Genomic DNA, 27999 nt, shown 5'->3' with positions numbered 1-27999 from the left:
GGATGGTTCAAACCGGAGTGGAAGCTCTCTCCTAACCGACGTGCGTCTGTGGAGAAGAGGCTTGTTCCGTGATTGTCTCGAGGGTCTCACCGGTTTAGTTATTTGAGGGTTCTCGAGCCTCGTCACGACCGTCACCATGGAGGTGTCGCCACTGCAGGTACAGCTCGCGGGAGGGGCGCATCGCGGAGCCTCAGCGCGGCCCGGCATCTCCGGCTGCCCGTGAGAGAGAGGCGTCTGGGTCGTGGTCCGGCCGCCGAGGGCTGGGCGCCGGTATTCCGCGTCTACCCGGGTCCTCTGGGCTTGGCGTGATCGCGAAGACACTGAAACCTTTTTCCGGTGCTAGTAGTGAAGTGTTGTCGGCTGTGCTGGCTTCTAGGGTGCGGCGTTCTGTTTCACTGTTTCTAGAGATTTCATTTGGTCCCGGTGTAGGTTGATGGGATCGTGGTCCGCATGTAGCTTTACGCGGCACTGAGAGATGCTTTCCTCTCCTACCTGGGGCTGAAAATGGGATTGGACGACCCTGACCTTGGACAGTGCAGAGCAAGGAACAGGGTTCCCACTATGGAGCCGGCAGGTCCCAGATGCTCAAAATACGTCCCTCCTGTGTTTAAAACGCTAACGTGTCCAAAAGATGGAGTCCCTATCCTCCCAAACTGCTACTGTAGAATCCATTATGTGCCTGAGACCTGGTAGGCACTCAGTGGATATGTGTGGAGTAGCTGAAAGAAGGGGGTGTGTGCTGTTGATGGCATCTAACGCATGAAAGTATTTCCAAAATATGTCTGTTTAAACTGACAGTTGGGGGGAACCTGCTGCAGTAAACTTATATTGCCATGGTTGTACAAAATGATGTCAGCTCCACTGATACCTACCAAAAGGCTGTGATTTGTTTTGGTGTGTGTAAGCAGATCACTATGATAGGTATTTTGTTTCTGGTTTCTGATAAACCTATGATTCAAAATCCCTTTTCTTCAATTTTTTAAAAAATTGCTAGCCTGTAAATGAAAATATGCAAGTCAGCAAAACAAAGAAAAATGAAGATGCTAAGAAAAGATTGTCTATTGAAAGAATCTATCAAAAGAAAACACAACTGGAACATATCCTGCTCCGCCCAGACACCTACATTGGCTCTGTGGAATCAGTGACCCAGGTAGAATCGGGCTAATTAAATGTAGTTACTAAGTAGTCAAGATGAATACTTTTCCAGGTTAATTTCCTATATTTCATGTACTTTGTCTCCTGGAACTGGCCTAAGCTATCATCTACATTATCATACTAATTCAAAAGACTTTACAGTAACCATGATAATAAAACAAAGGAGATATACAAAGTAATTGTGTTTCTTTGTTTTATTTTCAGCAATTGTGGGTTTACGATGAAGATACTGGCATTAACTATAGGGAAGTCACTTATGTTCCTGGTTTGTATAAAATCTTTGATGAGATTCTAGGTAAGTATAGTCTTAATACAAAGATCTGCTGGTCAGATGTGAGAAGTATCATTCCTAGCAAAAAACAGTGGCAAAGTTTAGGCAGTCTTCTGGAATCTAGGAAGTTGAGTTCTCAGAAACAGTCCTATGAATAAAAATTGCTAAATGAATACCTCATTAATGTTACTCCTGCACTGCTTGAGATTTTTTTTTCTTTTTATATCTTAGAGGTAAAGAGTGTTTTCTAAAATACTTTTAAGTTTTTACAAATGTGTATTTTCTTTCAGTCAATGCTGCAGACAACAAACAAAGGGACCCAAAAATGTCTTGTATTAGAATCACAATTGACCCGTAAGTCTCCTGCTTAGTCTTTTGTTTTTTGTAACACCCTGTTGCTGTTAATTGCATTTACTTGATTTATAGTAAAGTTGAGCTTTTTTTTTAATGGAATTTTGCAAAAGTGCAGAAAGGTAGAGTGCTAAAATGAACAATCTAGAACCATCTAGATCCAACAGTTATCAACACTTTGCCATATTGGTACCATCTATATTTTTTAATCATTTCAAAATAATTTATAGACATTATAACATTTTGTCTCCAAATATTTCAATAAACATCTCCAATAAGTTCTCTAAATATTCTAGAGTCTATAGCTATAACTTTTTCTCATGCTGCTATTCAAACAGTAAACCAGCAGGTGGTGATAAAGAATAATTTGATCTAACATTTCTGCTTATAAATGTCCTTTTGTGGGTAGTCAGGGTGTTGCTTCCCTTTGTTATTATTCTAATCAGTTATAAACTATGCTTTAGATTCTTTTTGGAAAGTGTGTTAATGATGTGTTTCAGTGCTCCTAAGGACTTGATACCATAGTCTTTTAAAAAATATTAAGCCAGTTTTAAGCTACGTTTAATAAGAACCATAGTATGTGTCCTTAGAACTAAAATATAAGTCCAAATAAATTTTGAACATTTTATTGGTGAGTAGGGACGTTTACAGTTGATAATGCTCTTTCATATTTGTTTTGCCAGTGTGCTTTGTCAGGTGGGAAAGCTCAGGGAGCTGGGACAGTGCAGATGATCCTCTTAAAAGCGGTATAATAATATTGTTTCCAAATTTTGTCCTTTTCTTTCCATTGGGCATAAGTCATTTCCCTTTGTTTATCCTAACATTTTAAAGCTTCATATTTTTTCAGTATTATCAGTGTCTGCCCAGGTGTTGGAAAAGGATTGATTTTTTTTATTTCCTCTTGGCTCCTATTTCATGAGTGTTAAGAACTAAGTATGCTGAATTTCAGAAGGTATATATATAAAGGGTCATAAAGAAATTGAGACGTGTATGTTTTAGAGACAATGGTATTTAAATATGAGAAGAATTAAGCTAGCTTAACATCTGTTTTACAAAAAAAAGATTCAATCTTCTTTTCTTAGGGAAAACAATTTAATTAGTATATGGAATAATGGAAAAGGTATTCCTGTTGTCGAACACAAAGTTGAGAAGATGTATGTCCCAGCTCTCATCTTTGGACAGCTCCTAACTTCTAGCAACTATGATGATGAAGAAAAGAAAGTAACAGGTAGAGTATTGAGGGAAGAAAAAACACATTTGTTGTTGAAAAAATACATCTTTTCAAAGATTGTGGCCTAAAGGTTAAAAACATGGCAATAAATCTCTATAATTAAATAGCATTGCCAGTGATTAAGAAATAAAGCTGTAAAAGAGATAAGAACAATTAAATCATATTTTACATTTATTTGCCCAGGTGGTCGAAATGGCTATGGAGCCAAACTGTGTAACATATTCAGTACCAAATTTACTGTGGAAACAGCAAGTAGAGAATACAAGAAAATGTTCAAACAGGTAAGTAAATGAGTATCTTATGCCTTGATTATAAATTGTGCTGTAGCAATTTATAGTGGCATTAATGGTTTAACATAATTTATAATCTGTTAAATCATGGGAAAGGGAAAGTGAAGTCGCTCAGCTGTGTCTGACTCCTTGTGACACCACAGACTGTAGTCTACCAGGCTCCTCCATCCATGGGATTTTCCAGGCAAAAGTACTGGAGTAGGTTGCCATTTCCTTCTCGAGGGGATCTTCCCCACCCAGGGATCAAACCCAGGCCTCCTACATGGCAGGCAGACGCTTTACCCTCTGAGCCTCTAGGGAAGCTCACAGAAAGTTACTCATGAACATATATTAGGGGAGTTGGAGGGTAGGGGTTGGTTTTTTTGTTTGTTTGTTTGTTTTTAGGACTTGTAAATCTGTGTTATTTACTTCTATTTTGTGAGATAACTTTAATTTTTTCTCTCCTCTATTCTTTTATTTCCATAGACATGGATGGATAACATGGGGAAAGCTGGTGAGATGGAACTCAAGCCCTTTAGTGGAGAAGATTATACATGTATTACCTTCCACCCTGATTTGTCTAAGTTTAAAATGCAAAGCCTAGACAAAGATATTGTTGCACTAATGGTTAGAAGAGCATATGATATTGCTGGATCCACTAAAGACGTCAAGGTCTATCTCAATGGAAATAGGCTTCCAGTAAGTATTTTACTGGATGTGGGCGATGAGGTACTTTGTGACCATTGTCAAAAGCAAAGTTGATTTTTTTTTTTCTCCCATTTGTTTTTCGTACCACTTCTCAGATATGTTCCTGTAAAGAAAGCATAATGCCACACTTTAAAAAATGAGTTAACTTATTTTAAGTTCACTGAAGTCTTTCTCAAAGAAGCTTCTAAATAAATCCTTTTGTGTCCTTTAATGACCATCCTCTTATACATATCAGTGAACCCCGTTTCATTAGTTTTGAAAAATCTTTATAACCTACTTTTTTCATTTACTTAAAAAAAAAATTAACACAATTATTTTTTAGGTGAAAGGATTTCGTAGCTATGTAGATCTGTATCTGAAGGATAAGGTAGATGAAACTGGCAATCCATTGAAAATTATCCATGAACAAGTAAACCACAGGTGGGAAGTATGTTTAACAATGAGTGAAAAAGGCTTTCAGCAAATTAGCTTTGTCAACAGCATTGCTACTTCCAAGGTAATTTTATTTTTGAATTATCAATCATGATTTATCTTTACATATTTTATATGAGTATTCTTGCTTTAAATATATAAAATGAACTTGAATATTTGGCTACCTTGGCATCAAAGGAACTAAATTAGCTTTTTTTAAATGTTTGATTATTATTACAATTTTGAGGGTAATGGATTTACAGTTTGGTATTTTTCCTCATTAGGGTGGCAGACATGTTGATTATATAGCTGATCAGATTGTGACTAAACTTGTTGATGTTGTGAAGAAAAAGAACAAGGGTGGTGTTGCAGTAAAAGCACATCAGGTACGATACTTTAACACTTCTTTCTTGAAAGTCAAGGAAGAAGCGAAAGTCTATAAATAAAGCATGGGTGGTCAAACAGGAGATGGCAAGAGTGAATGTCGACATTCTAGGAATCAGTGAACTAAAATGGACTGGAATGGGTGAATTTAACTCGGATGACCATTATATCTACTACTGTGGGCAGGAATCCCTTAGAAGAAATGGAGTAGCCATCATGGTAAACAAAAGAGTCCGAAATGCAGTACTTGGATGCAATCTTAAAAATGACAGGATGATTTCTGTTCGTTTCCAAGGCAAACCATTCAATATTACAGTAATCCAGGCCTATGCCCCAACCAGTAATGCTGAAGAAGCCGAAGTTAATCGGTTCTATGAAGACCTACAAGACCTTTTAGAACTAACACCCAAAAAAGATGTCCTTTTCATTATAGGGGACTGGAATGCAAAAGTAGGAAGTCAAGAAACACCTGGAGTAACTGGCAAATTTGGCCTTGGAGCACGGAATGAAGCAGGGCAAAGGCTAATAGAGTTTTGTCAAGAGAATGCACTGGTCATAGCAAACACCCTCTTCCAACAACACAAGAGAAGACTCTACACATGGACATCACCAGATGGTCAACACCGAAATCAGATTGATTATATTCTTTGCAACCAAAGATGGAGAAGCTGTATACAGTTAGCGAAAACAAGACCAGGAGCTGACTGTGGCTCAGATCATGAACTCCTTATTGCGAAGTTCAGACTTAAATTGAAGAAAGTAGGGAAAACCACTAGACCATTCAGATATGACCTCAATCAAATCCCTTATGATTATGCAGTGGAAGTGAGAAATAGATTTAAGGGACTAGATCTGATTGATAGAGTGCCTGATGAACTCTGGACGGAGGTTCGTGACATTGTACAGGAGACAGGGACCAAGACCATCCCCATGGAAAAGAAATGCAAAAGAGCGAAATGGCTGTCTGAGGAGGCCTTACAAATAGCTGTAAAAAGAAGAGAGGCGAAAAGCAAAGGAGAAAAGGAAAGATATAAGCATCTGAATGCAGAGTTCCAAAGAATAGCAAGGAGAGATAAGAAAGCCTTCCTCAGTGATCAATGCAAAGAAATAGAGGAAAACAACAGAATAGGAAAAACAAGAGACCTCTTCAAGAAAATTAGAGATTCCAAGGGAACTTTTCATGCAAAGATGGGCTCGATAAAGGACAGAAATGGTATGGACCTAACAGAAGCAGAAGATATTAAGAAGAGGTGGCAGGAATACACAGAAGAACTGTACAAAAAAGATCTTCACGACCAAGATAGTCACGATAATGTGATCACTGACCTAGAGCCAGACATCTTGGAATGTGAAGTCAAGTGGGCCTTAGAAAGCATCACTACGAACAAAGCTAGTGGTGGTGATGGAATTCCAGTTGAGCTATTTCAAGTCTTGAAAGATGATGCTGTGAAAGTGCTGCACTCAATATGCCAGCAGATTTGGAAAACTCAGCAGTGGCCACAGGACTGGAAGAGGTCAGTCTTCATTCCAATCCCAAAGAAAGGCAATGCCAAAGAATGCTCAAACTACCGCACAATTGCACTCATCTCACACGCTAGTAAAGTCATGCTCAAAATTCTCCAAGCCAGGCTTCAGCAGTATGTAAACCGTGAACTCCCAGATGTTCAAGCAGGTTTTAGAAAAGGCAGAGGCACCAGAGATCAAATTGCCAACATCCGCTGGATCATGGAGAAAGCAAGAGAGTTCCAGAAAAACATCTATTTCTGCTTCATTGACTATGCCAAAGCCTTTGACTGTGTGGATCACAATAAACTGTGGAACATTCTGAAAGAGATGGGAATCCCAGACCACCTGACCTGCCTCTTGAGAAACCTGTATGCAGGTCAGGAAGCAACAGTTAGAACCGGTCATGGAACAACAGACTGGTTCCAAATAGGAAAAGGAGTGCGTCAAGGTTGTATATTGTCACCTTGCTTATTTAACTTATATGCAGAGTACATCATGAGGAACGCTGGGCTGGAAGAAGCACAAGCTGGAATCAAGATTGCTGGGAGAAATATCAATAACCTCAGATATGCAGATGACACTACCCTTATGGCAGAAAGTGAAGAGGAACTCAAAAGCCTCTTGATGAAAGTGAAAGAGGAGAGTGAAAAGGTTGGCTTGAAGCTCAACATTCAGAAAACAAAGATCATGGCATCTGGTCCCATCACTTCATGGGAAATAGATGGAAAAACAGTGGAAACAGTGTCAGACTTTGTTTTTTTGGGCTCCAAAATCACTGCAGATGCTGATTGCAGCCATGAAATTAAAAGACGCTTGCTCCTTGGAAGGAAAGTTATGACCAACCTTGATAGTATATTAAAAAGCAGAGACATTACTTTGCCGACCAAGGTCCGTCTAGTCAAGGCAATGGTTTTTCCCGTGGTCATGTATGGATGTGAGAGTTGGACTGTGAAGAAAGCTGATCGCCGAAGAATCGATGCTTTTGAACTGTGGTGTTGGAGAAGACTCTTGAGAGTCCCTTATACTGCAAGGAGATCCAACCAGTCCATTCTAAAGGAGATCAATCCTGGATGTTCATTGGAGGGACTGATGCTAAAGCTGAAACTCCAATACTTTGGCCACCTCATGAGACGAGTTGACTCACTGGAAAAGACTCTGATGCTGGGAAAGGTTGGGGGCGGGAGGAGAAGGGGACGACGGAGAATGAGATGGCTGGATGGCATCACCTACTCTGTGGACATGAGTTTGAGTGTACTCCGGGAGTTGGTGATGGACAGGGAGGCCTGGCGTGCTGTGATTCATGGGGTCGCGGAGAGTCGGACACGACTGAGCGACTGAACTGAACTGAACTGAACTGAAAGTTTTAGAAATTTACTGTCAATTTTTACTGCAGGTAAAAAATCACATGTGGATTTTTGTGAATGCCTTAATTGAAAACCCAACCTTCGACTCCCAGACTAAAGAGAACATGACTTTACAAGTCAAGAACTTTGGATCAACATGCCAGCTGAGTGAAAAATTCATCAAAGCTGTGAGTACTTAGAAGGAAATAAAAGAAGCATCTTCCTTTATTTTCCATTGCCCTTCCCAGCTCTGCAGAAACCAGAATTCCTCCCACATGTCTTACTCTATCTGAAAAGGAAATTGAAAAAACAACCCTTACCTCTTACCAGGTCTTGCTGCTGCTGCTGCTGAGTCACTTCAGTCAAGCCCTTAATTATCATCTATATGCCATCTCTATGTTTTTGGCCATTACATGTCACCAGTTCAGATCACTTCTGATTTTATCTCATCTAACTACTTACCAAGCAGTGAATGCCTTAAGTTGCTCTCAGCGGACACATCCAAAACTGAATCAGTTCTCTCCATACTCACTAATTACCATTCATGGAACTTCCCCACCCCCAAAAAGCAAAACTATGTCCTGTTTCAGTCAAAGGCCCCAACCAACTACTAGGTTGCATAAACCTCAATTCCTTAATTCAGCCTACAAGACCCTGCCATTCCCAACCTTATCTCAGTACCACTTTTCCCACATTGCCTAAGCCTCACTCCTGCTGGCTTTAAATTACTCAAAAACAGAGTACTGTTTCCCTCCTTAGAGCTTTTTCACATTTCAGACAGAGGGATTACCCTGCCTGAAACGCTTTTCACTTGGCTGACTACTTTAAGTCTTAATTGTCATTTCTTTAGGAAAACCTTTACTTTCTATTCATTTCCCTAAAAATTTGTTCCCATAAGACACTGGCCGTATATTATTATACATGATGTGCTTTCCACTTATCTCTTCACACTGTAATTACTCATTTTATTTCTGTCTTTCTTGTTGTATACCAGACTCCTTTAGGACAAGGACTATGGCTAATTTTTTTTAACCACTAGATCGCCACATGGAGCTCAGTGCCTGGCACCATATAAGTATGTAGTCAGTAAATATTGAATGAAAACCCAAAGGAACCAGCTCCCTCAGTAGTGATAGCCTGAGACAGGAAAATGTGCCACATTCTGCCCATTTTTGTGGGAGTTCATTTGTATTCCGTATTTATGACAGAACTCTTCTTCCCTAACATGAGTCTTCTCATTTTCAGGCAATTGGCTGTGGTATTGTAGAAAGTATACTAAATTGGGTGAAATTTAAGGCCCAAATCCAGTTAAACAAGAAGTGTTCCGCTGTAAAACATAACAGAATCAAAGGAATTCCCAAACTTGATGATGCCAATGATGCAGGTACACATTTAGTGTTTCCAAAGTTTAAATCTTATACTTATTGATTTGATTCATTGACAGCGTACTGTGGATATTTTTCCCTTGACACTTAATATTCAACAGACTATTTGTACTTTGTTAAAAATCAACCAGTTCCGTGTTACTGAACACTTGGGTCATTTCAGTTTTTAACTGTTAAAAATAGTTTTGAAATGATTATTTTGGTGTATAAGACAAGAATGTTTACACAGTAATCTATTACCTAATGTAGAGGAGGAAAAAGTCTTCTCAACCTTCTTAAGTCCCTGGCTATCTCTGAAAAATAAAATGACAGACATTAACAGGAAAAAAGCAAGTGTATTTATTTAATATAGTTTCATGTGACCAGAAAATTTGTAAGGAAGTGAAAACCCAAAAAAAATGGTTAAACTTAAGTGGTTTTATGCTAGCTTTGATGAAGAATGCAAAGTTCTGGAAAGATATGATAGGACAGTGATTATTAGCTGATTATAGTAAACCTGGGGAAACTTAGCATGGCCTTTCCATGCAGATTCTTCTTGGTGACCTTTAATCTTAGATTAAAATATTCCTTTTTTCTGGGTTTAAGGCAAGCACCTCCTGCATGAGGATCTTATGACCTGCTTCACGGGAGAAGTTTAGGGGAGAGATCAGAGCGATCTTCTTGCTTCTACCAAAGTTTTCTTTTCTCAAAACTCCCTGAGGTTAAGATAATCAATGTGCCAAGGTGCCATATTTTGGAGGCATGTCCTAAACCTCATTACCCACAAAATATGTTAAATGTAATATGATCAAGCAAATGTTTAGCAACAGTATAATCATCATGAAAAATCAGTCTAAGAAACTAAGATGTTATTAACTTACAAACTTTAGTTAAATTATATGTCCAGTTACTTAGCTCTATTTGACTCTCAAGCCAACTTGTTATGAATTGTAAGTTATTTGTGTTTTATCACATGTCTGAGTTAGTATATTTGAGGTTGAACTAAATATGCTAATATTCATTTATTTTAGGAGGCCGAAACTCTACCGAGTGTACACTTATCCTGACAGAGGGAGACTCGGCTAAAACTTTAGCTGTTTCAGGCCTTGGTGTGGTTGGGAGAGACAAGTATGGGGTTTTCCCTCTTAGAGGAAAAATACTCAATGTTCGAGAAGCTTCTCATAAACAGGTAGAGTATATAAAAACTCTTCAGAATCTAAGCTTTTATTTCATCCCCTTATTGGGAGGATATAAGATATATATAAGATATTTTTAAATATATCTTAGTTTGTTGTTATTTTAGAAAATTGGGTATAACGTAGCATATCTTAACAGATCTTTCTGACTTAGTAAAATAGAGGCTGCTGCTGCTGCTGCTACTAATAACTCAAAGATACTGGAGTTCCAAAAAACCCAAGCAACATACCCTGTTATAATTCTTTGTTCCTTTAAAGTTTGTAAACAAAATCTTACTTTTTTGCTATTTGTCCATTTCAGATCATGGAAAATGCTGAAATTAACAATATAATCAAGATTGTGGGTCTTCAGTACAAGAAAAACTATGAAGATGAAGATTCATTGAAGACTCTACGCTATGGAAAGATAATGATTATGACAGATCAGGTCAGAATTAAATATGTCTTATTGTTGCATTGCTTTCCTGCCATGAAAGGATATTATTTATCTTTAGTCCACATCTAATAAGATATGTTTCTATTTTATGTATATTATATAACACAGGTTAAGTGAGTCTAAATTTGAATAGTTTTTTCTTTAATCCCCACAGAAAAACTTTTGAGAAATTGCCAGTATGTCAGTCACAATTTTTTTTAGTTTCTAAGCAAATCTTCTGTGTTTTGGCTTTCCAAATATTTCTAGGACCAAGACGGTTCCCATATCAAAGGCTTGCTGATTAATTTTATCCATCATAACTGGCCCTCTCTTCTACGACATCGTTTTCTGGAGGAATTTATCACTCCCATTGTAAAGGTATACTAATTTCTAAAATACCATAATGGATATTTGAAGGCTCTACTCCTCAACCCTGGATACACATATAACCTCAGGGATGTGTGATGGTATGCAGGGAACCCAGCAGTGTGGAAAGCCATAGCAATGTGTTTTTTACCTCAGGTGTCTAAAAACAAGCAAGAAATGGCATTCTATAGCCTTCCTGAGTTTGAAGAATGGAAGAGTTCTACACCAAATCATAAAAAATGGAAAGTCAAGTATTACAAAGGTTTGTACTGAAACTCATATAGAACTTCTCATTTTATTATATACCATTGTACAGGATTATATGGAGTAACTTGGTGTTCTTGCTTTTGTAGGTTTGGGTACCAGCACATCAAAGGAAGCTAAAGAATACTTTGCAGATATGAAAAGACATCGTATCCAATTCAAATATTCCGGTCCTGAAGATGATGCTGCAATCAGCCTGGTGAGTTTGAGTGTATTTCGCAAATACATTCTGGTTTTAGAGGGGCTTCCCAGGTGGCACAGTAGTAAAAAAAAAAAAAAGAATTGCCTGCCAGTGCAGGAGACGCAAGAGACATGGGTTCCATCCCTGGTTCTGGAAGATCCTCTAGAGAAAGAAATGGCAGCCCACTCCAGTATAGTTCACTGGAAAATCCCATGGACAAAGGAGCTTGGTGGGCTACAGTCCATTGGGTTGCAGAGTCAGACACAACTGAGCACATACACACACTGGTTTTAGAAATCAGTGTTTTAACTAGTCAGCTGAAACATTTAAATTTTCATATAATGTTTTATAAAATAGATGATTTTCAGTACACATATTCCAAAGGAATCAGATATTTTAGAAACTGAGTCTTATGGTTTGTTAGTTTTTTCTAGAAGAAATATTTTGGTATCTGTTAGTGCCAGTAACATCTTTTTTATCTTCTAATTTGTAGGCCTTTAGCAAAAAGCAGATAGATGATCGAAAGGAATGGTTAACTCATTTCATGGAAGATAGAAGACAACGAAAGTTACTTGGCCTTCCTGAGGTAAGAAAATTTTAAATATATCCCACAAAATGTACTATTTACTGACCTTTTAGAACTGATAGTATAGCAGATTAAGGCTACTAAATAAATGTTTCAGTAAAAAAGTTCATAGATAACTACTTATAAATATCCTTATTCTTATTTAATGATTGCTGCATAAATCGATTGGATCTGAAAGAAACTACAAAATCAATAAACTTTTTTCCTAATTGTACGGCAAATAAATTTGCTTTGTCTTTAAAACATAAAATATAATTCTTTGTTTTTGAAGGATTTTAAGAATTATCATAGAAACGATAATGCTTTGTTTTATTTTTGCATTAAGCATTGTTAAGACCAGTGATGTTTTTTATCTTAAACTAGATCATGTAATACTCTCTTTGGTTCCTCAGGATTATTTGTATGGACAAGCTACCACATATCTGACATACAATGACTTCATAAACAAGGAACTTATCCTGTTCTCAAATTCTGATAATGAAAGATCTATCCCATCTATGGTGGATGGTGAGTTCTATTTTTACCATAAGATGGAAATCAATGCCTAGAAATGATTAAATTAAGGATATTAATATTTGCACTTCTTTCATTTTGAAGGTTTGAAACCAGGTCAGAGAAAGGTTTTGTTTACATGTTTCAAACGGAATGACAAGCGAGAGGTGAAGGTTGCCCAGTTAGCTGGGTCAGTAGCTGAGATGTCCTCTTATCATCATGGCGAGGTAAACACATAATCTATAACGTTTCCGGAAAGCATTATAGCAGAAATACCTGCAAAGTCATTCTCCAGACAGTGGGTGAAAGTATAAGCTGGTACATCCATAGTAGAGAACAATTTGGTGAAATATATCAAACTATAAAATTGCTTATTTTGTAAACTAACAATCTGTTTATAAAAATAATGTTCCAATAATGGGCTTCCCTGGTGGCTCAGAGGGTAAAGAATATGTCTGCAATGCAAGAGACCCACATTCGATCCCTGGGTTGGGAACATCCCCTGGAGAAGGGAATGTTTAACACAAGGCTACTATAATCAAAAGATATGCAAGGATCTACATTCAAAGATATTAATATTAAGTGATGTTTGCTATAACTTTGTTATGCCAAAATTTAGACATGGAAAGTGTCCATCAATTGGAAAATTATTATAAATTATGACATCTGTACATGGAATCAGTGATAAAACTGATAGGTGGGGCTTCCCTGGTGGCTCAGAGGTAAAGAATCTGCCTGCCAATGCCGGAGACACAGGTTCGATCCTTGGGACAGAAATATCCCCTGGAGAAGGAAATGGCAACCCACTCCAGTATTCTTGCCTGGGAAATCCCATGGGCAGAGGAGGAGCCTGGCAGGCTAGAGTCCATGGGGTCACAAAAGAGTCAGACATGACTTAGCAACAACAACGTATCTGAAGAGCATCCATGATCTATTATCAAGTGAGGGAAAAGAAAAGAAGAGCAGAATAATAATATACTCCAAACTGGTATCTTTGGTTATCCCTGAGAATGGGAAAGGGCAGTTTTCCAATTTTCATATATGTCTGAATTGATTGCCTTTATACAAACATGCATCTATTCGTTTTTTACTTTGAAATTGTTTTTCTGCATTTATTATATAAAGCATTTTTAAAGAAAAAGATTGCCTATAAGTTTCTAGATTTTTAAAGAGATGATTGTCTTGCTTGTTGCTTCAAATCAAAATATAGCAGGTACTTCATAAATGTTCACCTAGTAAATATTTGTTTAATGCTTACCATGTACAGAGAATACAAAGTTAAATTGTATATATTCTCTACATTTAACATATAATCACAGTTAAGCCAGAGGGCTACCACACATGTGCACATACACATACACCTACACAACTATAGAATAGAGTGAAACATGCTAGAATAGAAAGGAGTAAAGTGTTTAACACAAAGGAGGAAATACTTCATTCCGCAGAGGGCGAATAGAGGAGCTATGCCTTCGGGATTAAGACTTGATAGAAATTGCTGGAAGGCAAGCACCCTGAACTAGGAGCCAGAAGTCTTAGGTTTAGGTACTACGTCTGCCATGTATTTATCTTGGAAAAGCCAATAAACATCTACACTTCACAAAACCTTACAGGATTATAGTGAAATATAGTCACAACAATAAGCACGTTATTATTGAGAGGCTATGGATGAGACTAAGGAATCTTTTTTTCCCCCAGATGTCATTAATGATGACCATTATCAATTTGGCTCAGAACTTTGTGGGCAGCAATAATCTGAACCTTTTGCAGCCCATTGGTCAGTTTGGTACCAGGTTGCATGGTGGCAAGGACTCTGCTAGTCCTCGATACATCTTCACAATGCTCAGGTGGGTATGCTTCCAATTTTTAGTAAATTGCCATTTCCAATTTTGAAGTATTGTGAGTTAGTTGACCAAAAACAGAAAAATTCAGTTAATCAGAAAATGGATTTTGATGCAAATGTTTGCATTCTTAATTGTTTGAAACTAGCTCATTAAAGTTTAATTAGTCTACTCTTTGCAATGAGTAGAAAATCAAAATTCTATTTCCATTTGATAGCTTAGCCTTTAAATCCCTTAAAATGTTGTTTCCTTGCCAAACTATAAATGTTTTACTCTTGTTTCTTTTTATCGTCTTCTCTTTTCTCCATCTAGAGCTGTGGTTATCAACCAGGGTAGATTTCACCCTTGAGGGGACATATGGCAATGTCTGGAGACATTTTTGATTGTCATGACTAAGGGAGCCCTGCTACTGGCATCAAGTGAGCAGAGGCCAGGGGCATTGCTAACCGCTCCATAATGCACAGGACAGCACTTGCCCAGCACAGAACTATCTGACCCAGTAATGCCAAGATTAAGAAACTCTGATATAGAGTTTGAGCCAGAGTCAACTTAATCTTAGATTCTTAGATTAAGTACCTAAGAACTTAATTCTTCTTAAATACCACAAGTAGAAATTCTACTTCCTTTACAAGTCTGTGGAAAGTACATTATGATTGGTCAATTTTCAACTGTCATCTTATTCAGTCTTTTAACAGCATAGGGCATAATTAATAATTCCATCCCTGAAACTCTTTTTCTCTCTCTTTGTCCTCTAGGACACCAGGCTGTTGGTTCTCCTCCCTATTAATCTTCACTAGGTCCTTCTCCTCTTCCCAACCTCCAAATTATGGCCTGCCCTGGGGCTTCTTCATCTGATCTTTTTTCCACTAACTCCACTGCCTTCCCATCCAGGGATGATATCTCATGCATCCAGTCTCAGCTCCAGCCCTGGCCTCTAAATTTCATGTCCCTCTCAGCTTTTACTACTTGGATGTCTAATAAATATCTCAAACATAAGTTCAAAACTACACCCTTAGTCCCTGTCTCAGTAAATGAAATACCATCCTCCTGATTCTCAGGCTAAAAATTTGGAGTTACGTTTGACTTGTTTTCTCTACACTTGCATGCAGTTCATCAGCAAGTCCTGGGGACTCTGAACTGGAAAAATAGTTAGTCACCCCATTCATTATAGAGACTATTATAGTCTACCACCCTTCTTTCTATTGGCAGTCGATTAATATTTTTAAATAGATTGCTCAAATTCAAAACCTTCCAACTTTTAAAAGATATTTATTTATTTGGCTGTATCAGGTCTTAGTTGTCACATGCAGGATCTTTGTTGCAGCACGTGAACTTCTCTTTAGTTGTGGTACATGGACTCTAGAGCGTACAGGCGCATTAGCTGTCTCACGGCATATGGGATCTTAGTTCCCCAACCAGGGATCGAACTCATGTCCCCTGCATTGGAAGGTGGATTCTTAACCACTGGAACAACTACTTCATTCAAGAAAAACTAGAGCTTTATTTTAGCAAGCCAGACCCTATATGATCTGTGCTCCCCCTCCCCATATCTTGATTCCATCTCTTACTAGCTCTTCTTCAAACACACCTGGCCTTTTTGCCTTTAATCAAACAAGCCGAGCACACTCCCTCAGCGCCTCTGACTTACTGGTACCTCTCTTTGCTGTATTCTTTCTCTGTTTCTTCTGTGTTCAAATATTATCCTATGAGAAAGGGCTTAGCATTCCTTAGCAGCCCCTCAACAATTTTAGCTGCTTTATCTATTTAACATTTACCATACCACCTGACAAAATGTACATTCATTGGCTGTACTAGAGTATCTACCTGTACTAAGCTCTTTAAAGACTGAGACTTAATATTTGCAGTGCTTGACATGTATGTAGAAAATACTCAATAAATAATATTGGTAAATGAATATTAACAGGTAAAGCCAAGGTAATCTTTATGTATATATCTAAAATAACACATGTTCTTTCCATGAAAGTTGTGTCAAAGCCAATATTTTTCTAAAACAGCATTCTTTGTTTTCTTTAGCCCTTTGGCTCGGTTGTTATTTCCTGCAAAAGATGACCACACATTAAAGTTTTTATATGATGACAACCAGCGTGTTGAGCCTGAATGGTACATTCCTATTATACCCATGGTGTTGATAAATGGCGCTGAAGGAATTGGTACTGGGTGGTCCTGCAAAATCCCCAACTTTGATGTTCGTGAAGTTGTGAATAACATCAGACGTTTGATGGATGGAGAAGAACCTTTGCCAATGGTAACTATTCTGTGGACTAAGAACCTTAGTTTTCCTTTGGTTTCAATTCAGCAGATGGTGTAGTTAAAGAGGACACACGCATAAAAATTTATTTATTGCTTAATGTTAGTTAGATTTACTGTTTAATGCTGTTGGGATTTGTTTTAGTATCATATTTCAAAAACATTCTTTTTTTAAATACCAATTTAGCTTCCAAGTTACAAGAACTTCAAGGGTACTATTGAGGAGCTGGCTCCAAATCAATATGTGATTAGTGGTGAAGTGGCTATTCTTAATTCTACAACCATTGAAATCTCAGAGCTTCCCATCAGAACGTGGACCCAGGTAAGTAAGAATTTCTTTTTTGATTTCTGTGATGGGGAAACATTTTTTATACTAATGTATGTTGAATATATAGGAGCCTAAATTTTAGAAACTTACAAAAGGATTCTTTCTTTTAGACATATAAAGAACAGGTTCTTGAGCCCATGTTGAATGGCACTGAGAAGACACCCCCTCTCATAACAGATTATAGGGAATACCACACAGACACCACTGTGAAGTTTGTTGTGAAGATGACTGAAGAAAAACTGGCAGAGGCAGAGAGAGCTGGACTACACAAAGTCTTCAAACTCCAAACTAGTCTCACATGCAATTCTATGGTATGTCCTGTTTTATGATAAACACGCTTCCATGTATATTACAGGTTAATATCAATTTTTAAAGGATATCTTAGGCTACTTTTACATTTTCAAAGAATGAGGTCATTCCTCTAAAACCATTAAAGTTTAGCCAATTTATCTACTGTTGACTCTAATCTTGTTTTTTCTTTTCTAGGTCCTCTTTGACCATGTAGGCTGTTTAAAGAAATATGACACAGTTTTGGATATTCTAAGAGACTTCTTTGAACTCAGGCTTAAATATTATGCATTAAGAAAAGAATGGCTTCTAGGAATGCTTGGTGCTGAATCTGCTAAACTGAATAATCAGGCTCGCTTTATCTTAGAGAAAATAGATGGCAAAATAATCATTGGTATGTTTCTGGACCGATAACTGCCTGTACGAAAATTACAATCTTTCCTCACTTCTTTAAACATTTTTGGTGAGAGGAATGATAGGGAGGGAGGATAAAACTCATTTATTTCTGCTGGTTGCATGTGTGTCTTTCATATATCATTTATGGTTTAAAAGAGATAGCTTTTCCTAGACTAAACATCTTGAGAAATCAGGAATTAGTTAACATTCCCTCGTGGCTCAGACGGTAAAGTGTCTGCCCGCAATGCAGGAGACCCGGGTTTGATCCCCAGGTCGGAAAGATCCCCTGGAGAAGGAAATGGCAACCCACTCCAGTACTCTTGCTTAGAAAATTCCATGGATGGAGGAGCCTGTTGGGCTACAGTTCATGGAGTCAAACACGACTGAGCGACTTCACTTTCACTTTAGACAGGATGAGAATGGAGAGTTAGAAGAGGTCCCCGTGTAAACTGATTGATAAACAGCAGAGATAAGTCTGATAGAAAAACCAAAAAGGAAGGAGGATTTTAAATGGATTATAAGTAAATTGTATACTCAAGACTGAAAGTCGTGTCTAAGGGAATTTTAAGACATTCCAGCAACAAAATCAAAGTTTTAAGTATTACCAGGAATAAAAAAGTTTTGACTAAAGTTAGAAGCCTCAACTCTGGCCATGGTTAACTAGAAAAGTCAGGTAACTATGGGTTGTAGTAGCAGATCCCAAAACATGACAACACAAGTTCCATAGTGATCACAGGATAATTTTCTAATGGTACACAAAATTATTTAGCTTAGTAGTTACCTATTCATGGGTCTTTTAAAATACTATAACAGTGGTATCTCAGTCCCCTAATTTCACAGATACTACCACTTAAGACAAAGCTAAATAAATAATGTTGGGTATGACTCTAAAAAGTAAAGATTATATTTAGTTGACTAGAATTCAGGAAGTACTAGAGACTCTCCAGGCTTCTTGAAGAGTTAATATAGAAGGCCTAAAAGTGTGACTTATGTCAAGTTAGTTGGCACTTAGAACCTCATTATATCACAGCTAGTAACATTCAGTATCCCTCAAAGTCTAATAAATTGACTGTAATAGACATTGAGAGGGGGTACTATAGAAAAAGGGAAACAAATGCATTATAAGGGGCCATAATCAAGAGAAATCAACGTTTGGATGGTGGCACTAAGAACTTCCCCGCTCAAGTGTTGAAATTAAAAGAACAGAGTATAATTGAGGTTGATATTTATCAGAAATAAAGGTTTTGATTGTATTCTGTTAATGATTAGATCACAACCTCATATATGATTTGACTGCCCCCTTGTGGTAATTTATATTTATCAGTAATTTAGGGGGAAGACTTGGTGTCCACCAGGATGTACAAATTTATGCAAGAAGGCCTTATAATTTCCAGTTTTAATCTTTTGACTTAATATGGTAAAAACTTTATCCTTTCTTAAAATATTACTCAAAATTACTGTCTGTGTTCATATTTGTTTAAATAGAAAATAAGCCTAAGAAAGAGTTAATTAAAGTTCTGATTCAGAGAGGATATGATTCGGATCCTGTGAAGGCTTGGAAAGAAGCCCAGCAAAAGGTAATTTCTTGGTTAGCATTTTCTATGTTATTAGAGATTGTGTACAGTCTAATGTCTATATTTCACATTTCCTATTAAAAATATATTTAAATTTCTTGTTTAGGTTCCAGATGAAGAAGAAAATGAAGAGAGTGACAACGAAAAGGAAACTGAAAAGAGTGACTCTGTAACAGATTCTGGACCTACCTTCAACTACCTTCTCGATATGCCTCTTTGGTATCTAACCAAGGAAAAGAAAGACGAACTGTGCAAACTAAAAAATGAAAAAGTGAGTTGTTGATGGATAGTACAAGTTGCTTGGTTATATTCTAATGGTGAGAGGAAATCGTGGGCTTTGGGAAAATGCTTCTTATGCACATAAATTAACTCTTAATTTTCTGACTGTCTTATGAAGGAGCAAGAGCTAGAAACATTAAAGAGAAAGAGTCCATCAGATTTGTGGAAAGAAGACTTGGCTACTTTTGTTGAAGAGCTGGAGGTGTGTAGTTTATAATGCCCATGTTAGAATTTGTATTAATGAAATAAGTATTCTAGCAATATACCTCTTTGTCAGGAAATTTCACAGTTGACAATAGAAAGAATATAGGAGGCATGAAGAAACATTTCAAGATAACACATAAAGTGACAGATTGTTAGAAACAAGTTAGAATGAAGTGAATGGTACCAGGAAACATACTACCTGGAAGTTTTCACACAAAGAGGGGAAAGGACAAAAGTTAATTTTTGACCTATTGGGAGTGAGAATTTGAATGTAGGAGAACACCAACCCAGCCCCCCAAGTAAACCTGAACGGACAAAGACGGTTTCCTTCAGGGCTAGCTAATCAGTAGTTTAAGAAGATCCTTTGGTACCAAATCAGTAATATTGCTTTCCAGTATTATCTTTAACATAAGAAAAAGTATCTTAATTTCATAAATTAAGCTAAAATCTTTAACGTGAAGATTTATATTATTGCACTTCAGTTTGGATGTCTAGCTTGTAATCAGTGATTGGATACATTACTGGAATCACATCTTTTCTGCTTATTTGCGTTTATAAACGTATATATTTATGTGCATGTATGTGTATTTTATCCTTAATTCTGATTCCTCATTTTATCCTCAAAGGTTAAGTTGTAGAATCAAACGTAGAACTCAGACTTTTGTCTTCACTTTTCAAAGGGTGCCTTAATGTTTGAGCAACTTTTCACAAATTTACCTTAAGAGGTAACAAACTAAAATCGGTTTGATCATTGCCTTTTATTCTGTCCCTACGGATAAAGTAACATCAATACTGTAATGTCCTTGTTAGCTTATAGACTTCCTTTTTTTATTTTTTGGTGTGACCCCATTTATATATATATATATATTTTTTTTAATTGAAGGATAATTGCTTTTCAGAATTTTGTTGTTTTCTGTCAAACCTCAACATGAATCAGCCATAGGTATACATACATCCCCTCTGTTTTGAACTTCCCTCCCATCTTCTCCCCATAGACTTGCTTTCTTATATCAACCTTTTCTAGATTGTTGAAGCAAAGGAGAAACAAGATGAACAAATAGGACTTCCTGGGAAAGGTGGGAAAGCAAAGGGGAAAAAAACACAAATGGCAGAAATTTTGCCTTCTCCAAGTGGAAAAAGAGTCATCCCCCGAGTGACTGTAGAGATGAAAGCAGAGGCAGAAAAGAAAATTAAAAAGAAAATTAAGGTAATACTCTTGAAAGCTTATACATAAAACACTTTAAGCATTTTTCCACTTAGAACTGAACTACTTGTAAAACTTCTAATCCCGTAGTTTGGAATTTATCAACTCATCATAACTTCCCATTCTTATGAGCCTGATTTATTTTTAGTGTTTAAGTATCTTGAAAAAAATCATACCCATACCAATATTCAGAGCTCTTAGCCAAAATAGAAAAAAAAAAATCGTTCTTTGACCAAATATATATTTGTATAGTTGACCCTATATTATTCTGAATAATAAGTTGGCAGAGTTTGACCATTTTTGTCATGCTATCTTTCAGAGTGAAAATACTGAAGGAAGCCCTCAAGAGGATGGAATGGAAACAGAAAGCCTAAAACAGAGATTGGAAAAGAAACAGAAAAGAGAGCCAGGTATTGAAAGATCTTAAGAAAAATGATGTAGAGTTGAGAGTAAATTATGTTTGTTACCTAGTACATTCCACATAGATGTTCAGAAGTTCTTGAGGTACATGAAGGACTATATCTGAACTTCCCTGTCTTTTTCCTTGGTATTTGATTTATTTTAGAAGAGATCATTTTGTAATGAAATACTTTGGGATCTAAAGAAAATGCTCAGTTTGTTAAGTTTCACTTTCTAGCTAGTTATGAGGTTTTAATATGTATAATATATTCATATATATTATATGAATTATATTGAAGACAGTCACCACATTTTAGTCATGTTGTTCTATCCCTAGTATTCAGCACTGTACCTGGGATATACTTAACACTCAGTAAATTAAATAGAAACAACAACTCTAACCGTTTATGCCTTTACTGAATATCTACTTATTTTTAACATCTTCATTGAGATGTTTTAACATACTCACATGCCAGATTCACTCATTTAAAGTATACCATTCAGTGCTTTTAGTATACTCAGTTTTAGAATGGTTTTTTGCCCTGCAAAGAACACTGTACCCATTAATGGTCACTCCCCATTTTCTCCCAACTCCCCCTCCCCCCAGGCAACCACCAATCTACTTTCTGTGTCTAGATTTGTCTATTCTGGACATTTTATATGAATGGAATCATGTAATATTTTCCTTTGTGGCTGACTTCTTCACTTAACATAATGTTTTCAAGGGTCAACCATGTAGTAACATGTATCAATACTTCATTCTGTTTTGTTGCCAAATAGTTTTTCATTGCATGAATATACCATGTTATATTTATTTGGTCATCAGCTGATAGATATTTGGATTGTTTCCACTTTGGGGCTTTTATATTTCTTTGGAGAAGTGTCTGTTCAGATCCTTTGCCCATTTTTTACATTGGGTTATTTATCTTTTTATTGTTGAGTTGGTTGCAAGAGTTTTTTATATTCTAGATGCCAGATCTTTATCAGATATATGATTCTCAAATATTTTCTGCCAGTCTGTGAAATACATTTTCATTTTCTTGATGGTGTCCTTTGAAGCACAGTTTTTAATTTTGATGAAGTCTAATTTATCTTTTTCTTCTGTTGCTCATAATTTTGGTGTCATATCTAATCTTTTGCCAAATCCAAGGTCATAAAGATTTACACTAGGGAATTGCCTGGCAGTCCAGTGATTAGGACTGCATACTTTCACTGCTGAGGGCCCAGGTTTGATCCCTAGTTGGGGAACTAAGATCCTGCAAGCCCCATGGTATAGCCAAAAAAAGGAGAAAAGATTTACCCCTTATTTTCCTCTAAGAGTTTTTAGTTTTAGCTTTTACATTTAGGTAATTTTGAAGTAAGTTGCATATGGTATAAGGAAGGGGACCAACTTCATTCTTCTGCATGTGGATTTCCAGGTGACCCAGCACCATATATTGAAAAAACTTTCCCCATTGAATTGTTTTCACTTTTGCCAAAAATCTAAAGTTTACTTATGAATTCTCAATTCTATCCCATTGATTGACGTATTTATCTATCCTTGAGTACCTACTTTTGATAGGCAATATGTGCTCAGTTCTGTGGGGAGTACAAAGATGAATAAAACAAATAGAAACATCTTTTGTTGTTGTTCAGTTGACCAGTCATGTCCAGGTCTTTGAGACTCCCTGGACTACAGCGCTCCAGGCTTCTGTCCTTCACTGTCTCCCAGAGTTTGCTCAAACTCATGTCCAGATGCCATCCAACCATGTCTGTTGTCCCCTAAACATCTTAGTGTTGATAAAGAAGTAAGAAGATGGGAGGGAGACTCAAGAGGGAAGGGATATATGTATATAGTTATGGCTGATTCACATTGTTGTATGGCAGAAACCAACACAATGTTGTACAGCGATTATCCTCAAAAAAGTAATAAAAGTATGTTGTATGTACTGTGCTGTTTAAACTACCTAGCAATCAATACTTTGGCCACTTATGCTAAGGAGCAACTCATTAGAAAAGACTGATGCTGAAGTGGGATCAGTGTGGGTACATGCAGACTGAAGAGGCTTTGTGAAAGAGATAACACTTGGCTTAGGGTCTTAAAGATTGAGTAAGATTTAGATATTCTAGACTAAGAAGAAAAATTATATCATATGCATGGGACAATGAGAAGGCTCCCTTCACAAAGTGGAAAGGTTTATTTTTGGAAAATAGTAGCAAATAGTTAGATTATGGAGAGTTAGGAAACCAGGTTGTTGGGGAGGATGGATATGGTTGGATTCAATTGGGTATATGAAGAAAGAACTAAGTAGACCAGTAAGGTGACTGTCCTCCCTATCTTCGGGCCTAGATGAGGGAAATAAATAGCAAAGGATGGGTATGAAAGACAGTTGGGGTTAAGAATTAACAAGACTTAATGACTTTAAACCTCCTCAACTCAGCCATTAAATGCCCCTTAAGGTTTGGGCCAAGCCATTCTTTCCTTCTGAATTGTCTCCCTTACCTTGACTTTAGCAGTATAACCTGTTGATCTTGCAGCTGTTCTTGCGCCTTTCCCCATCTCCACACTGTAGCCTACAAAAACTCTTTAAAAATGCAAATCTGACCATATAAGTTCCCTGTTTAAAACAAAATTCTTCACAAGACCAGCCACTCTCCCCCTGACTTGTGTTTTCCAGCCATAATGTATTTCTTTCAGCTTCCTAAATGCATTGTATTTTCTCACAGAACTTTGTACATGTTATATCCTGAACTAGAATGTTTGTCATCCATTTCCCTTCAACTAGGTAACTCTTGTTTAACCTTCAGATCTCAGCTCAAACATCTCTTTCTTGGAAAAGCCTTGTATTTATATACATATACATGCATAATATTGATGCATGCCCTAAGTAAACACACATATTGTGGGATTAGATGACCAAGCTATAAACTCCTTATCAAGGGGGATTATGTCTGTTTCTGTTCACCATTGTATTCCCAGTACTAGCGTAGAGTTCAATAAGTATTGGGTTGGCCAAAAACTTCATTCAGTTAGTGAATGCTCTGTTCAATAAAGTCCTTGGTAAATATGAAAAATATGTATTTTATTTTTACTTTAAGCCAAATGAACTTTTTTGCCAACCTAATATTTGAAGGATAGATGGATGATAGAGAAAAGTGAGTCAGAGAATATGTAAAGATGGTTAATTCTTATCTCCTTTCCAGTTACCAAGACAAAGAAACAAACTACATTGCCATTTAAACCAATCAAGAAAGCAAAGCAAAGAAACCCCTGGTCTGATTCAGAATCAGATAAGAGCAGTAACGAAAGTAATTTTGATGTCCCTCCACGAGAAAAAGGGTCACGGAGAGCAGCAGGTAAGGAAAAGTGAAGAACATGCTGCATATTCTGAAAGATTCAAATGATCTGTGTATTTCAAGGCACATAATCCTGGGGGCGGGAGGAGACGGGGACGACAGAGAGTGAGGTGGCTGGATGGCATCACCACCTCGATGGACATGAGTTTGAGTGAACTCCGGGAGTTGGTGATGGACAGGGAGGCCTGGCGTGCTGTGATTTATGGGGTCGCAAAGAGTCGGACATGACTGAGGGACTGAACTGAACTGAACTGAATCCCAGAAATTTTCTTAGAGCAGTAATTAAATTTTTGAGAAATTACGACATCTTTTCAAAGATTAAACTGAAGCTTATATCTTCAGGACATATTATATTAATCTGTGGATTAAATAGTTCTCCTGTTGTCGTCTTTGATTTTTTGCATATGTATATTTTTAACAGCAAAAACCAAATTCACAATGGATTTGGATTCAGATGAAGATTTTTCAGATTTTGATGAAGACACTGAAGATGATTTTGTCCCATCAAATGCTAGTCCACCTAAGATCCAAACTTCCCCAAAGTAAGTATCCTCTCTAATAGGGATTTTAGCATGATTGTTTTTAATCGTTGATGATATATTCTTCGTTGTTTGACACATTTAGAATTGGTCATCAGGATATTTTATTTTATTCTAGACATACTAACAAGGAACTGAAGCCACTGAAGAGTGCCTCATCAGGTATGTCTTTAAGTAAAAATAGTGAGATGTCTGCTTTACTGGACACTCAGTACCTGGACCTGGCTTCTAACCCAGACTACATTATCCAAGTCCTGTCTTTGAAAATAAATGTGGGTTCTTGTTAGTATTACATTGATATTGGTCATTAGATTTAGTTTTGCACATGAATAAATTCTCCATTTAATATATTAAAAGTAACCATGTGCTTGACAGGTACTGTGTTAGAGATACAAACAATAACTTTGCTGATGAAAAACCCAGAGATTAGAGCAAAGTTATAATAGTGTGTTTGAAATATTCCAGAAAAGTCACAGGCATGGTGTTTGAATAGGAATTCAGAGCAAGGACAAAGCATCGATTTTTATGTATTGCTTATATGTACTACTTTCCTTTCCATTTGAAGTAACAGAGCTTGATGCTGATGATGCTGAGGATAATGTACCACCTCCTCCAAGCTCTCCTGCTGCTGATTTCCCAGCTGTAACTGAAACCATAAACCCTGTTCCTAAAAAGAATGTGACAGCAAAGAAGACAGCACCAAAAAGTGAGCCTCTGTCTTTGAATTGGATTAATATTGGGATTGACTAACTGGCTTCTACAAGTCAATTTCAATTTTTTATTCTCCAAATTTACTATAGATATTAAAATAAAGACCTTGTCTAAATGCAAACAAATCCTTAGATCTTTGTAATCAAAATTGCTAGTCAAAAGATTTTAAAAAAGTGTTTCTCAAAATGCCAGGTGCTATCCTAACTCATATCTATGACAGGGATGGGACTTAGAAACAGTTACAAACGTTTAACATGAAGCATATAACTACAAAAAAATCGAATATTTAAGAATACTTAAGATTCTCTAATGCATTTTTGTCTCACTTATGTTGTCTTTTCCTATGTTAAATATAAGCGGAAAACAAGTTGCTAAAGAAAGTTCACTGTGGAAATAATTAAGCTAAGAGTGACCATGATGGATGCCTGTGTTACAGGTCAGGCTTCCACCTCCACTGCAGGCACCAGAAAAAGGGCTGCACCAAAAAGGACCAAAAAGGATCCAGACTTGGATTCTGATGTCTCTAAAAAGCCTAATGCCCCCAAAACCAAGACTCACCGCAAAAGGAAGCCATCCTCTTCTGATGATTCTGACTCTAATTTTGAGAAAATGATCTCTAAAGCAGCCACAAGCAAGGTATTTATCCTAGTCAGTCCTTTCACTGTAGGTTTTTTTTTTCCACTGAAAAAAGGTTATTTTGAAACATGTAATCAAGCTTTGCTGCTAATAATTTGGCACATTTTTAATACAATAAATTTAAATCCATTACCCTTTTCCTCTATGTAGTTTAGTTATAAAACAGCTAAATGTCACTAAGTAGTCAGTGAGAGATTTGCCTTTGGTCTGTTTCTTACTACTTGTTAGAAGGTGGACAATTCCTTGAGTTGTAGTCTGTTGGTATATTTTTTGCATTGAAATTCTGCTGTCTGGTTGATACTGGAAATTACTTGTGCTCTTCTTTTTTAGAAACCCAAGGAGGAAAGCGATGATTTCCATCTGGACTTGGACTCAGCTGTGGGTTCTCGGGCAAAGTCTGGAAGAACAAAGAAACCTATAAAGTACCTTGAAGAATCAGATGAAGATGATTTCTTTTAAAATGTGAGGTGATTATTTTAAGTAATGATCTTAAAGTTAGGTAAATGTCTCAATTTCCTCCCCTCTGAATTTCGTTTGGGGAAGGCAGTTTTAGTTCAGGACCATTAAAGTGAAGTATGTAGATAAAGTGTCCTTTATCTCTCTGTAATACTGCATAATACTGTGACCATCTCCTGGACAGTGTTTTGTTTTCTTCTCTGCTTTGTATATGTATTGAGTCTGTTTTCTTTTGTCTTTTTAAGTATGATTTTAGGTTCTTCTGGCGTCTCGAGATAGTTGTGTGGTAACTTCAGCATAATGTAGTTTGACAATTCATTAAGCTAAAATTGGAGCCCTTTGACATAAAAGTTTCTACTCTGCCTACTTTCAGTAAATATGAGATAGAGCATGATTAGTTCTGTTTTATCTTAGTTTTATAAGTAGTTTTCTATCAGAGTTCCAGTTCCAAATACTCCTCAGCCTTTTATATGCTGAATTTTTAAGCAATGAAAAATTGTTCATATTCTTCATATCCTTTTGAATATCAGCAGAAGCTGAAGAAAAACACCGTGGATGTGTCCTTATATTTATAACAGTCAGTAAAATTAAGAAAATTAGACCGTAAGTTGTGATTATCTCAACACTTGACTTGTCCCCTCAGATTGCAAAGGAGTCAGGAACAATATTCTCAAAAGAATATTGATGCCATACTCAACAGTGAGCTTTTATATCCATTTTGGGAAATCTCCATAATTTTCGATTTATAAACTTTTAAGACTTTCCTGCATTCATTACATGTGTGTGACTTGAGTGACGTTATCAATGTTTTTGTAAATATTTACTATGTTTTTCTATTAGCTTAATTCCAACTATTTTCTACTTTAATAAAATGTTCTAAACATTGCAACCCTTGATTGTTGACCTTTTTTCACCCTGCACTGCACTCTTCTCCTTAGTCTGAAATGTGTCCTCTTCACTATTCCCTATAAAATAGCTTTGAGAACTATTCTCATCATTTTCTGATGTCCCTCATAACTCCTGCCACAGTGATAGTTCTAAGAGAAA

At 36.9% G+C, this 27999-nt stretch overlaps 1 protein-coding gene across 2 annotated transcripts; it reads left to right on the top strand.

Moving 5' to 3' along the window:
* Nucleotide 1: 1 nt before the first annotated feature.
* Nucleotides 2-27990, top strand: TOP2A (DNA topoisomerase II alpha). Of its 2 annotated transcripts, XM_055407810.2 has the most exons (35): nucleotides 2-157; nucleotides 995-1150; nucleotides 1360-1450; nucleotides 1717-1780; nucleotides 2860-3005; nucleotides 3192-3289; nucleotides 3764-3976; nucleotides 4308-4481; nucleotides 4681-4782; nucleotides 7680-7817; nucleotides 8875-9013; nucleotides 10025-10182; nucleotides 10491-10616; nucleotides 10872-10982; nucleotides 11127-11232; nucleotides 11324-11433; nucleotides 11909-12001; nucleotides 12394-12508; nucleotides 12599-12720; nucleotides 14192-14340; nucleotides 16369-16600; nucleotides 16790-16924; nucleotides 17041-17241; nucleotides 17417-17612; nucleotides 19100-19191; nucleotides 19295-19459; nucleotides 19586-19669; nucleotides 20696-20878; nucleotides 21195-21285; nucleotides 24458-24610; nucleotides 25032-25152; nucleotides 25268-25311; nucleotides 25715-25855; nucleotides 26297-26496; nucleotides 26827-27986. In XM_055407810.2, the coding sequence occupies exons 1-35, from the start codon at nucleotides 137-139 to the stop codon at nucleotides 26953-26955; spliced, it is 4599 nt and encodes a 1532-aa protein (XP_055263785.2). In that variant the 5' UTR covers nucleotides 2-136; the 3' UTR covers nucleotides 26956-27986. The 2 variants fall into 2 exon arrangements, with proteins under 2 accessions (XP_055263785.2, XP_055263786.2); XM_055407811.2 differs by lacking the exon at nucleotides 25715-25855 and having other exon boundaries at nucleotides 26827-27990.
* Nucleotides 27991-27999: the final 9 nt, after the last annotated feature.

Source organism: Moschus berezovskii, chromosome 20 (genome assembly GCF_049115385.1).
Source record: "Moschus berezovskii isolate FMDL1 chromosome 20, NW_MosBer_1.0, whole genome shotgun sequence".
NCBI lineage: Eukaryota > Metazoa > Chordata > Mammalia > Artiodactyla > Moschidae > Moschus > Moschus berezovskii.
Note: the sequence above shows the minus strand (reverse complement) of the source record. Positions and strands in the feature narration are given on the sequence as shown.